Raw genomic sequence first — 12963 nt, 5'->3', positions numbered from 1 at the left:
GAGAGAGAGAGAGAGAGAGAGAGAGAGAGAGAGAGAGAGAGAGAGAGAGGGAGGGAGGGAGGGAGGGAGGGAGGGAGAGAGGGAGGGAGGGAGAGAGGGAGGGAGGGAGGGAGGGAGGGAGGGAGGGAGGGAGAGGGACAAAGGGGTAGGAGAGGAGGCGGATAGAGGAGGAGCTGAGGGGAGCTGAGGGGAGCTGAGGGATGGAAAGGGAATGCAAGGGCGACAAACTGTGTAGATTGGAGTAGACTGAGAGCTTGATAGGGAGCAGGGAGAGTCAGCGTGAGAGGAAAGGGACCAGGGGGTTGATAATATGGAGAGACAAACAGGGGAGCTTGAAAGAATGTCATGGGTAATGACAGAGAATGTCAGAAGGCATCTGGAGCCCTTGAGATACCTTGTCTGCTGACATAACAGCTTTTGTGATGGCGATGAGATGACATCGAAGGTTCAGGTTTACAAGTGACAGACCAGGCATCTGTACATGAAGGCAGGACAAGCCAAGTCTGATGACAGAGTCCTATGCTCTCGTTGTTACAAGTACAAGACAGCGAAAGAGTTCGAGACATCGAAAGTGGGAAGGAGAAACAGGATGTGCAAAACATGCTCAAGATTCTCGATACCAGAGAGATATGAAAGACTGGATGCGGATCTCTACATCGAGAGGCTGAAAGGGCAGAAAGGGAGCTTGTTGGAGCAGGAGGAGGAAGCCAAGGTGGAGGGTGGAGGGCAGCCATGAGCAAGCTGACTTTTCGTGCGTACAGTGGCAAGCTGCTGCTCCTGTCATCCCTGGTGCTGAGTATCTCGATACCATCCCGCATGCTCCATGGCCATCACGTGCCATGCTCAAGGTTCTCTGACCTCCTCTTCTCTTTCCGCTCATGTGTCGGTGCTCAGAGGCGAGTCGTGCTTGGGACGCCGGATATCATCGTCAGGACAGGCATCACCAAGATCGAGTATCCAGACGGGAGCGTCTACGAGGGAGAAGTGAACGAGAGAAAACGGTCTCCTCCTCCTCCACCCCTGTCAGCCTCGGGCGCTGACGTCCTGCAGCCATGGCAACGGAATCCTTACATGGCCGACGGGGGACACGTACCAGGGCATGTGGTACCAGGGACTTCCTCACGGCATGGGGGTACCTCACCGCCTCTTGTCGCTCGATCGCTGACCCCTGTCGCACCAAGGTTGCGGAGTACGCCTCCGGAGCAGCATACTCCGGTGAATGGAACCTCGGCGATCGGCACGGGAGTGGGATGTGAGTTGTGTTTCCGACCCCAGCAGGCTTTGAGCTGTTGCCTCAGGTACTTCTTCTGTGAGCACCCGGACGAGCCGCACAGAGAATATGCGGGCCAATGGCGGAACGACAAGTACCGTGAGCTGCTGCTGACCTGCTGGCATGCTCGTTGTGTTCAACGCTCTCCCAGATGGGATCGGGAAACGACTGTCCAAGAGCGGCACTGTGTACCTCGGATTCTGGCGCAAGGGAATGCGGCATGGCGACGGTATCTGCCGGATAGCAACAAGCACCATGCTCGATCCGTGGGTCTCACCTGCAGGAGCTGCTTGAAGCTGACTGAGGGGCCGCAGGGTCGCAGCGATCGCGAACGCAGTGCGCAGGTTCAGACACGTGGGAGAGACAGGACGATACGGGCAGATACGAGCAGATGAGAAACACGAGGTGGACATGCTTCAGATCATGGGCGGGATCGCGGATTGGCACAGCGAGACGTCAGGAGTGACGGTACAGGTGAGGGTTGGGCTGCTTGCGACTTGTCGCAGAGAGTGTTGGGTCTGAAGCAAGATCAAAACTGCAGGAAGGAAGGTTTACAAATGACGAGTTTAATCCAAGAGACCGCAAGGAGATCAGGAAGAAGATGGGGCTTGAAAGCAATCAGGATGAAGGTGATCCAACAGGGATCAGCCCAGCAGCGCTGAGTTCTTGCCAGGCGAAGCCAAGGAAGCAGATGCAGAGAAAGTGACGAAAAAGAAGAAAACTAAGATGGTTTGTTCTCCTTGAAGAAGCCCATCATGGGATTGACGCATTTGAAAGCTTTCCTCCAAAGCCTTCCCCCAGGATACCGTTGAAGTCGAACAGTTCGAGGACACAATCAAGTTCGCAATGACAACGTCCGATGCCGCCGAGTTGATCGGCAAACAGGTCAGCTGTGATGATGTTGACAAATCTCAAAATTTGTCTCTCCCACACAGGTCCGTGCTCGTTATCATGGGGCAAACTTCAACTTCAGAGTCACAAAACTCGAGCTCTGATCCTGACTCTACCGATCACTCGTTCATTCTTAGTTCACTTCTAAATGTACAGACAACCTTAGCAAATGGTTCATCAATCGATCGATCGTACCACCTCTCTCCACTTCACCATAACACTCTCCATCATGACATCGTCAGTGTCTCCTCGCTCCCAACATCCGGTGTCTTCATGTACCACTCGATCCACTCCCTCTCTAGCGGCTCCTCCTCCGGCTCCATGCCTTCTGAGCTCCACTGCGCGGTATCCTGCAACATGGATGGTGATGACGGGCTCGCGCCCTCCCCTGCATAGCAGATCGTCTCCATGTCCGACATGTCGTCTGAGTCTGCTCCAGCATGCGGCGAGCTCGCACTCGACAGATGATCCCCGCAAGCGTCTCCCTCCTGCCAGCCGGGGGTGGCCGGTACCTCCGTGCTCGCTCCAGCAGCATGATGCTGGTCCTGCATCGTGACGGGCGACTGCCGGTGACGTGAGTACGGCCAGCGCGTCACCCCCATCCTACGGCATGCGCACTTCATGGCGGTAAGGGAGATGCCCTGGGAGGAAAAGCGGGTGAGATTGGTTGCAAGGAGATAGAGCAAGGTAGAGGAGGCGCTTACCAGGAGCTTGGCAGCCTCTGACTGCCTGAGATGGAACATCCCTTGGACGTCGGTCAAGGTCAAGCTGACGCCCTGGCGCTTGGAGAGGGACTTCTGGCCTTGCTTCTTGCGGGGGAAGATCTCGACTCTGGGGAGGTCGGAGGGGAGGTCGAGGAGGGGGGAGGAGGGGGAGGAGGAAGACTGCTGCTGCATTGTCTTCGTCAGGATGAGCTTCGAAGGATGCAAGAAGGAGGAGGGAGATGCTTGTCGGTGGTTGTGGAGAGGGATAGTTGCGTTGTGTTCCCGTCCAGTTGCTTCATGGGATTCCATTTTTATCAACAAGTTTGCCTTTTACCACCCCACCCCCAATAATCTTCTTTTGTCCCTCATAGCACCCCTACCGAATCCCAAATCCATCCAGAAAACCGCCCAAGAATAGAATCACGTAAAAGGCGTGTAAAGTTTAAAAAAGCGCCGGAACCCACCCGGCCCAGCCGCCGAGACTCCCGTGAGAGCCCTTGGAGTTTCCTCCTGCCTTCGGTCCTCCGCCCGTCCCGTCACCTTCCGAGTTCCGCCAGGTCCGAGTCACAGCCCGGGCGGTAAAGGATCTGCCCATTTATAGAGCAACTGGGCCCGAGTTTTAACTTAACGTTGAGTAAAAGGTCCGGGTAGTAAACTGTCGACTTGGCAGTGGCCCCAAGTGACCTGAGTTACATCTCCGACGGTAACCCGGGCCCCGGGCCCCAGCTTGCTGGCCCCTGCCTGTCGACTTTCGGACAGTAGTAAAGACTGTAGTAAATACTCTCCACTACCCTACATACCCTTACCCCAACGGCTGCCGATCATGTGGGCGGTCCCACCGGGAGACACGATTAAAGCACCAACCCTCGGCAGGGGTGAAAGTGGGCTCCAAAGGAGGGGTGGTATTTCCCAAATGTTGACTCTCGGAGCAGCAATTTAACTTCCGTGAGGTGGGGGTCATTATTCCCCCAGTGGGAGGTCGAGGGTGGGGGTAGTCCAGGTAACCATCTTCAAGAGCGGAAGGGACAGCAAATCGTCATCCACACCCCCACCACACCACAGCATAGGCCGATCTCCTCCTCCACCTGAATCCATCAGATATTGTCCATACACCTCCTCCTCAACCACTCTCCTCCTCCTCCTCCTACATCTTTCTCCATGAGCGAGTCTGATATGCTTCAGTCTTCCTCCTCCCCCTCCTCCCCCCTCCTCGACCTCCCCTCCGACCTCCCCAGAGTCGAGATCTTCCCCCGCAAGAAGCAAGGCCAGAAGTCCCTCTCCAAGCGCCAGGGCGTCAGCTTGACCTTGACCGACGTCCAAGGGATGTTCCATCTCAGGCAGTCAGAGGCTGCCAAGCTCCTGGTAAGCGCCTCCTCTACCTTGCTCTATCTCCTTGCAACCAATCTCACCCGCTTTTCCTCCCAGGGCATCTCCCTTACCGCCATGAAGTGCGCATGCCGTAGGATGGGGGTGACGCGCTGGCCGTACTCACGTCACCGGCAGTCGCCCGTCACGATGCAGGACCAGCATCATGCTGCTGGAGCGAGCACGGAGATACCGGCTACCCCCGGCTGGCATGAGGGAGACACTTACCAGCACTCTGACAAGGATCTCTTTATGTCACCCAGCAATTCTCAGTCTGAACTGGTTGAGCATGAGATCGAGACCTCACGCCCTCGGCCCTGTAACAGTATGGAGCCGGAGGAGGAGCCGCTAGAGAGGGAGTGGATCGAGTGGTACATGAAGACACCGGAGGTTGGGAGCGAGGAGACACTGACGATGTCATGACAAGAGGAGGTTCTGCTATTCATGGCACTGGGGTTGGTGGATACAAGAAGCTCGATTTGAGTGAGATGGAAATGTTGGATCGTGCGGGGCTTGTTGGAAACTAGAAATACTCTCTGAACAGTAATGTACACAACTTAAACTTAAGAACATAGCGATGTAATTGCATCAAATTTAAACCCTTACGGTTAAAATGAATGCCATACAATATAAATGTTGGACACGATATGCTTTGCAGACCTGTGTTGCGGTTCACATCTTTGCATCATGCTCTTGGCGGAGTTCGGCATAGACATTTCACACCCCGAAGCTTTAAGGGGTGCAGACGTCTTGAGTAGAGATATGAAGTGATTTTGATAACACGAACACACTATCGGTTTGTGGCACACACAGGAAGGACAGACCACCTTAGCAGTCGTTGAAGATCCTTTTGTAGTCGAGGGGAACCACCAGGGATGGTAACGCTCCTCACGCAAGAGCGAGCATCCCTCGTGCGTCCGCTCAGATCTGATGCCTGCTCCTCGTCGAGGTTCATCCAATCGTACCAGTACAGGAGATACCACCCGTACTTTGCGCACTCTGTCGCCCAACAGGGGTTGTATTCTAGAGGTCCAGTAGCCGTTAGAGCCCTTGCTGCCCTCGTGCCTGTAAGAGAAGACCATAGCTTCTCTTGCTGCCCACTCCTGCTCAATAAGATTCTTTCCTGTGGAGGCTTCAGCCCGCCTTCGCAGAGCTCTGATACAACAGAATGACCGTATCCCTTCTAGAAACGAACATGCTCAAAGTATTCAGACCAGAATTTCTCAATGCTGTCATCCGCATTCAACAACATGGTAAGTGCAAGAGACTCAATTTCACTATACAACAAATGTTCATTTCCAGTTCGATAAAGAGAAGTCTACAGGTTCAGACAAAATTTACAAGAAGAACGAGCTTGGGTTTCAGTTGTAACTAGAATACACACTCTCTGTTAAGCTTTGGTCCCTTCACCAGAACTTACCAAGTCGTGACATGGTCAGTAGATTCTCACTGTTTACATCTGGTGTCTTCATGTACCACTCGATCCACTCCCTCTCTAGAGGATCCTCTGCCTCCTTGATGCTCCTTCCTTGAGCGCCTCTGGTCCCACTCTCATTTCCGATCTCCACAGGCTGTGCCATACTCGACGATGACAGGCTCGCGCCCTCCCCTGCATAGCAGATCGTCTCCATGTCCGACATGTCGTCTGAGTCTGCTCCAGCATGCGGCGAGCTCGCACTCGACAGATGATCCCCGTAAGCGTCTCCCTCCTGCCAGCCGGGGGTAGCCGGTACCTCCGTGCTCGCTCCAGCAGCATGATGCTGGTCCTGCATCGTGACGGGCGACTGCCGGTGACGTGAGTACGGCCAGCGCGTCACCCCAATTCTTCTGCATGCACTCTTCATGGCGGTAAGGGAGATGCCCTGGGAGGAAAAGCGGGTGAGATTGGTTGCAAGGAGATAGAGCAAGGTAGAGGAGGCGCTTACCAGGAGCTTGGCAGCCTCTGACTGCCTGAGATGGAACATCCCTTGGACGTCGGTCAAGGTCAAGCTGACGCCCTGGCGCTTGGAGAGGGACTTCTGGCCTTGCTTCTTGCGGGGGAAGATCTCGACTCTGGGGAGGTCGGAGGGGAGGTCGAGGAGGGGGGAGGGGGGGGAGGAGGAAGACTGCTGCTGCATGATGTTGCTCAAAAGGACAAGAAGGAGAGATGAAAAGGGGACAAGGGGAACTCGTGGATGGTGTAGCGCAAGGAGGTTCTTGGGCAGATAACTTCGCCTGTCCCCTTTATCTGTTCTTCCTCCACCCTGTTTCTGTTTTGATCCCCCACCCCTGCCACGTTGTATTTAACCCCTACCCCCTCTACATGGGAGTTTTTGTTCCGCAAACCACGACATCTGCTCACCACCCCCCAATTCGATCACACCCCCTCTTATACTTATTTCTACCCACCCTTTTGAGTGTCTTACATTACCCCTACCCCCACACTTTAGACTTTTCGGTTCCGATGCTGCCCGTCCATCACCCCGCTACACTACCCTCCTACTTTCTAAGGCATATAATGTACCCCTACCCCCATGTATGTCTACAATTCCCCTTCCCCTATCGCTCTACCACCCCTATCTGTAAACTTCTTAACAACTTGGAAGGACTCCAACTACCGCAACCACCCCCTCGATCCCAGGAAAGTACCCCTACCAAAAGTCCATAAAAGTACAACCCTTGCCTTGGCAACGTGTACAATGACCCCCCAAGGGGGGGGGTGGTTAGAGGGTAAAAATAATGTTAATTGAACTTCCGAAACTTCTGCTACCGCATTAGGACTTTTCCTATAAGATGACCCCTAACCTGCCCATAGGTGGTCTACCCTACCCCACCCTACTGTACCATTTCCCGAATGAACCCTTTGTTGTACGGAATATCAAAATATTTGTTGAAAAATTAATTTTGACTGCAAGGACCCTTCACCCCACCCCTGTATCAAGTTACAGCCCAGCCCCCTTCTGTAAATCTTCCCAGCCGCCCTCTAAGTGCTTCATTGCCTGCAAGGGGGTCATTAGGTATGAGCTTCTCAGATTCTATTATGCCAAATAGAAAATCTACTACCTTAGCATATGGCTCTTTGCCTCAAACCTGGACTCTTTTCACCACCGGTCGTCCGCTGAAAGTTGACCCTGCGAGTTCTCCCATCCACCCACCCCAGCAGAAGAAGTTTACAACCAGTGTTACCATAGGACACAATCTCACATCGTTTCGGCACTGGCTCTGCATCTTGTACCCGTCCTTTCTCTCGTGAAGTACCCCCTTGAATGATTGAGTAGTAAATTAATCCGTTAGAAAATTCCGTGTGGTAAGATATCTGCACGCAACGAATCGATGCAATTTGACAATCTCCAAATGAGATTTGGGCTCGGCAAAGTTGGAACAGCTACCTTTTGGGGAATCAACAACGGCTCCTGACTTTGAAGGGGTTTGTGACTCTATCTTTAAGATGGTTATAGCGACATTTCCCGAACATTACTACAGGGGCTGACTCTTTCATGTTCCCTACGACCACGGGGTGGTGGCCGATACAGGGAGGGGTAGGTACGGTCATCGTCAGCAGATACAAGGAACTACGGCACCGTGACTCATCACTACTCTCAAAGCCTGAAGGGGACAGAAACAAGCCCGCCTCAGCACAAACCGGTGCTCCGCCAAGCCCCCTTTCTGCTTTTTTTTTTTCCGACGTTTGTTCCGGGTGACCGTCTCGAGTTTCAAGTTTCGTACGGCGCGAGATCCGAGCCGCTTCAACTTTCAAGCCTGTTTGGCACTGATTGCAGGCCCGTCCCCTGAGGGCCCGCCGGCCCGGAGCCGCGCGGCCCCGGCCGGCCCACGCCCGGCGACGACGTCCGTCACGGCACGATACTATGATACCGGCGGTACGGGTGCCGCGCCGGCCGCCCGCCGGCCCGTGCACCGTGTAAGTTCAACACTCAGTGACTGACACAGTCGCCACGGTTGAGTCGACGGCCGGGCGCCGGGCCGCGAGTCCGACGGCGGCGGGGACGCCGGCCGCCGCGGGCCGCCACCGGACCGGACCGCCGGGCCGGTCGACGCCGGGACTCCGAGTCGGTGACGCCGGGTCCGAGGTCGGGCCATCATGCCGATTCAACGCGCGGCCGGGTGCGCCGGCGGCTGCAGTGCGGGGCGCGGTCCGGGCGGCCCGGCCGGTCCCGCCGCCGAGAGCCTCATTGGACTCCCGGAGGCCGAGGCTCCGGGCGGCCCGGCGGCGCCCGCGACCGGACCGGCGTACACTGATCGGACCGTACACGGTCGCCCAGATCGACCCGCCTGCCGGCTGAGGCTGGCACGTAGGCTACGGTAACTCAGTGAGGCCGCGCTGCGTGACTCCGAGCAGGGGCCGGGCCGGCTACCGTACGGTACCGTGGTCCGTCGGGCCCGGCCGGGCCCGGCCGCCGGACGGACCGGACCGTACCGAGGGTCCGATCCGATGATCAGAACAAACACGGAACCGGTCGCACAAGGCTAGGCAGCCACGAGTCCATGGGCGGTAGGTAGCTACAAGTACAAGGATGTGAGCAAAGAGACGGTGACAGGGTACAGCAAGCATGCGAGGAGGACACCTGTCTCTCCTTTGCTTCTTGTTCTTCTTGCAGATCGAACTGGACCCGAGACGTGCTGAAGGGCTGCCGTCAGTGCTGTTCGACCACCCCCCTCAAGGTTTGGAAGCGCCATGTGCGGAGTCATGACATGATGGGATGACTGCATAGCTCTGTTTGTGCAGATTTTACGTTTGCCCCCCTGGAGGAGAACGAGGAAAGATGAGAGAGAGAGAGAGAGAGAGAGAGAGAGAGAGAGAGAGAGAGAGAGAGAGAAATGACTCGCCTTCATGTGGTAGAGTGACACTTGTTGTAGACCTTGTCCATCGTTCTTGCACTTCGAGGCTTGAAGGATCCCGCATGGAAGGGGTTGAGAAGCTTCCAAGGTATCAAGTCACTGGGGCGTCGCTGAATCTCCGCGCGTGAGAAGGAAGAAACAAGGGGGAGAGTGCGAGGAGGAGCGTACTGGTTCCCTGATGAGATCTCCTGCAGAGCTTCATCATGTTTGGAAGCCATGGCATGTGGTGTTGGAGCTGGATGCCGTGGAGGCAATCTTTGAGTGTTATGAGCCAGGTGTCACAGATGATGGCAGGTGGGTAGATGGCGAGCGACAGAACTCATGAACGCATTCGGTGATAGACTGATCATGATGTGGAATGACGGATTTGTTTGAGAATGGAGTTGATGTTGGCGATATAGCGGAGATGGTGATGGAGATGACGAAGAATAGTATGATGGTGCAAATTCGTTGGCTAGTGTGATTGTTTGCTGTTGCTGCCGATGATGCTGACGACGAGAACGATGGCGACCATTGTTGTGATGACGGGATGCTGTTTCAAGGAGACGTCGGCGCCCACTTGCCCGTCGTCGATCTATCGGATGGCGAGCATGTGGCTTCATGCCGGCTGGTTAACGAAACTATGGAGTTCGACGAACTTGAGCACACTATCAGCTTTTGGGTCCGCCATGACTGTGTGAAGGAGGACGAGGCAAAAATGAAGAAGGGAAAGAGGAAGGGGAAGGAGAACTCAGTCGTACGCGACGGGGAAGCTGGTATCAATGCCAGTAGTAGATTGAAGAATAGCAAGAAGTATCAAGATGAAAATGGAGAATCTGTGGAGGAGGAGGAGGAGGAGGGGGAGGAGGGGGAGGAGGGGGAGGAGGAGACCGTTCGATTTCAAACCATCATGACGGATGAATGCGAGGATGGAGATGTCTGTGAGGGTGAGCGAGATTGCAACGGGCATGGGAAGTGTGTGCGAGGAGTCTGTTTGTGCGAGGGCAACTGGGCAGGAGAGGCGTGCGATCATTCGATCCTCTCAAACTCCTCCTTCCTCCCCGATCGTGATCCCAACCTGTCTCCTTCCCGATGCATCAAGGTCTGTGCTGCCTCCCTCGATGCCTCTGCTCCTCCGCATCCGACCCTTGTCTCTTTCTCTCTGCTCACTTGTGTAAATCCTTGAATTTCTTTTCACCGGACTGAAAGGCGATCGCATGGGAGGAAGGAGTTGATACCCTACAACAAAGGTGCAACGCTGAGCAGAGAGGAAGAAGCGAGTTATTGGAGCGGGGGGGGGGAGCGGGGGATGGGGGTAAGGGAGGAACACGAAGGGGGGGGAAGGGGACCGGGGGAAGGCGGAGGCAATTTCTTACGGCAGGGACTAGGATGGCTCGTTTGACTAGCAAGTGCGACAAGGTGGACAGCAGCTTGGACGAGATCAAAGGTGATGGGAGGCGAGAAAGGAGATGAGGGTGGCAGGCAGGAGTGAAGGAAGATGTAGTGATGGTGAGGGAAGATGTAGTGATGGTGAAGGAGGATGTAGTGATGGTGAAGGAAGATGTAGTGATGGTGAGGGAAGATGTAGTGATGGTGAAGGAAGATGTAGTGATGGTGAAGGAAGATGTAGTGATGGTGAGGGAAGATGTAGTGATGGTGAGGGAAGATGTAGTGATGGTGAGGGTGTCGGAGCAGAGGGAGAGAAGTAGAAGGGAGGGGGATTGAGTTAATGTGGGCACACAGATGGTCTATTTCTCTTTGGACCTCCACTTCATGGCTTCGGCTTCAACATTCACTACGTTTCGCACATGTTGGCGATCGCTATGGAAAGCAATCAGGTGAAGTTCGATCGTTGAACAGAAACTTCGATTCTAAGTTTAACTCCAGACGCCTGTCATGATAGAGAATGCAGCTTTGGGAAGATGGTTGTATGGTGACGTTCCGCAATGTTGTACAAGAGTTGTGTGATTTGGTTCTCTCATGAGCAACTCAGGCGAAGAGAAAGGATGGAAATGCTTGCTCAAACCCATAAGCTCTTGCGATCGCTTTGCCCCTGTGATGCGGTACGTTTCTAGGAGATGTTGGTCGCGATGAAGAGTTGACTATCGATAGATGTAATCTTTATTTGATGGTGATTTATTTTGGATGTGATGATGCTGATGCATGTATCCTTCAAACAACGGTTGAGTTTTTCTTCATGCGAGATGTTGTCTTCTTGCACTCTCGGTCATCGCCAGAGTTGCATCTTGGTGCAAGCTGATCTTACAGTGTTTTACTGCAGCAAGTCATCGCGCCTCCTATTGACCTTCTTGTCAGTGTTGGTTTCCCAGTGCATTCCCGAGCAGATGGCATCCCCGACAAGTCGCTAGATGCGCCCTTGGTATCAATCAATCTCCTGCTCCTGCTCCTCCTGCTCCTCCTGCTCCTCCTGCTCCTCCTCCTCCTCCTCCCGCTTCTCCCGCTCCTCCTGCTTCTGTCCCTGCTCCTGCTTTCCTAATTACTCGTACTCCACTTGCTCATTCTATTCTTCCTGCTCCTCTGTCTTGTCTTGTTGCTGCTACATTCCTTCCTTCCTGCCTTCCTTTTTCTCGCTTCTCTTGACCTTCTTTCGTTCGCTTTCAACTCTTCATCTTCCTCCCTATTCTTCCTGCTCTCGCTCTCTGCTGCTCTTGCTCACACGCCTGCCCCCTTCGTCTCTTCACTGCAAGGCAGGAGTTTCAAGGAGAGTTCTCGAGTCTGCTTCCTCACGGCAAGTTGTGGTGGAGATCGCATCTAGTTCAGCAGCTCCTCCAGCCAAGGTCCTGCTAACGCCATGGAATATCTCTGCCGGTCTGAAGAGTTTTTTTGCAGCTCCTTCCTACAACTTCTGCTCAGGAGAATCAAGAACAGTCTCGGTGAGCAACGCAACTTCATCTCTCCTTCTCCTCTTTGCCCTTGTTCTGTTCGATGCGCCTTGTCCTGCTTTTTTCCTGCTCTTCCTTCTTCTGCTTCTTCTGTTTCTACTCCTCCTTCTCCTGCTCCTTCTTCAGCTCTTGCTTCTCCTGCTTTTCCTCCTTGTTTTGTTCCCCCAGTACCTCATGCGCGCATCGTCATCATCATCATCATCAGCTGCTGCTGCTGCTGCTGCTTCTGCTGCTGCTGCTTCTGCTGTTACAGACTCAGCGCCCTCCTCCTCCTCCTCCTCGTCCTCCTCCTCCTCCTCCTCCTCGTGCTCGTCCTCCTCCTCTCTCCACCTATTCGTCCGCCTCCTATTCGTCCGCCTCCGTTTTTACCTTCCTTCAACTACCTCCTCAGTGTCTTGGCAGGGATCGTAGAGCCCTACATCTCCGTTCATGTCAGGATGGGCGACTCTTGCACCCACACTGCGAGGTTCGCCAACGTCGAGAACCCGCCGGTGAAGGAAGGATGCGTCTCTGTAGACCGCTACCTTCTCGCTGCCCGCCAGCTCTCCTCCCGCTATGGCCTCAGACGGGTGCTGCATGCTCGTCGATCGCAGTTGTGAATGATCTGCGGCACAAGGTGTACCTGGCGACCGACAGCGAGGAGGCTACAGCAAGGTTTCGAGAGACAGACTTGGAGGTGAGAGGAGAATTCGGAGAGGGAGGGAGAGGAGGGGAAGGACGAGGAGCACAGAGAGGAGAGCGAGGATAGTGCGGATGTGGGATGTGGGAAAGGCGGCGGTGGAAGGAGGCGGAGGCTAAGGAGTTTAATCGTGAGAACAGGTTTACAGCTTGAATATCGACAGGCACAGACTGTTCAACAGGTGGGCATAAGTGGTTTCAATCAGGAAATCGAAGGACATGGAAAGATGGGGAGGGAGGGAGGGAGGGAGGGAGGGAGGGAGGGAGAGAGGAGGGAGGAGGAGGGAGGAGGGAGAGAGGAAGTGAGTGAGTGAGTGAGGGAGGGAGGGAGGGAGGG

At 54.6% G+C, this 12963-nt stretch overlaps 5 protein-coding genes across 5 annotated transcripts; 3 read left to right on the top strand and 2 right to left on the bottom strand.

The window, feature by feature from the left end:
• Nucleotides 1-457: 457 nt before the first annotated feature.
• Nucleotides 458-2265, top strand: GUITHDRAFT_164080 (hypothetical protein; the record flags this gene model as incomplete). The annotated part of the gene is made up of 12 exons (XM_005829626.1): nt 458-712; nt 762-848; nt 895-1001; nt 1051-1132; nt 1182-1252; nt 1299-1369; nt 1422-1536; nt 1585-1744; nt 1812-1899; nt 1944-1999; nt 2048-2155; nt 2206-2265. Exons 1-12 carry the CDS (start codon nt 482-484, stop codon nt 2263-2265), a joined length of 1236 nt encoding a protein of 411 aa, XP_005829683.1. The 5' UTR covers nt 458-481.
• Nucleotides 2266-2388: 123 nt separating this feature from the next.
• On the bottom strand, nt 2389-3057 carry GUITHDRAFT_111374 (hypothetical protein; the record flags this gene model as incomplete). Its single annotated transcript, XM_005829625.1, has 1 exon — nt 2389-3057. One exon carries the CDS (start codon nt 3055-3057, stop codon nt 2389-2391), a length of 669 nt encoding a protein of 222 aa, XP_005829682.1.
• A 981-nt stretch (nt 3058-4038) lies between these two features.
• Nucleotides 4039-4757, top strand: GUITHDRAFT_111373 (hypothetical protein; the record flags this gene model as incomplete). The annotated part of the gene is made up of 4 exons (XM_005829624.1): nt 4039-4227; nt 4291-4335; nt 4387-4512; nt 4557-4757. The coding sequence occupies 4 exons, from the start codon at nt 4039-4041 to the stop codon at nt 4755-4757; spliced, it is 561 nt and encodes a 186-aa protein (XP_005829681.1).
• Nucleotides 4758-5636: 879 nt separating this feature from the next.
• Nucleotides 5637-6347, bottom strand: GUITHDRAFT_111372 (hypothetical protein; the record flags this gene model as incomplete). The annotated part of the gene is made up of 1 exon (XM_005829623.1): nt 5637-6347. The coding sequence occupies one exon, from the start codon at nt 6345-6347 to the stop codon at nt 5637-5639; it is 711 nt and encodes a 236-aa protein (XP_005829680.1).
• Nucleotides 6348-10434: 4087 nt separating this feature from the next.
• Nucleotides 10435-12818, top strand: GUITHDRAFT_111371 (hypothetical protein; the record flags this gene model as incomplete). Its single annotated transcript, XM_005829622.1, has 10 exons — nt 10435-10492; nt 10789-10883; nt 10933-10978; nt 11039-11108; nt 11362-11425; nt 11758-11843; nt 11896-11939; nt 12351-12517; nt 12565-12624; nt 12768-12818. The coding sequence occupies 10 exons, from the start codon at nt 10435-10437 to the stop codon at nt 12816-12818; spliced, it is 741 nt and encodes a 246-aa protein (XP_005829679.1).
• Nucleotides 12819-12963: the final 145 nt, after the last annotated feature.

The sequence above is a fragment of the Guillardia theta genome (assembly GCF_000315625.1).
Source record: "Guillardia theta CCMP2712 unplaced genomic scaffold GUITHscaffold_51, whole genome shotgun sequence".
Lineage (NCBI taxonomy): Eukaryota > Cryptophyceae > Pyrenomonadales > Geminigeraceae > Guillardia > Guillardia theta.
Note: the sequence above shows the minus strand (reverse complement) of the source record. Positions and strands in the feature narration are given on the sequence as shown.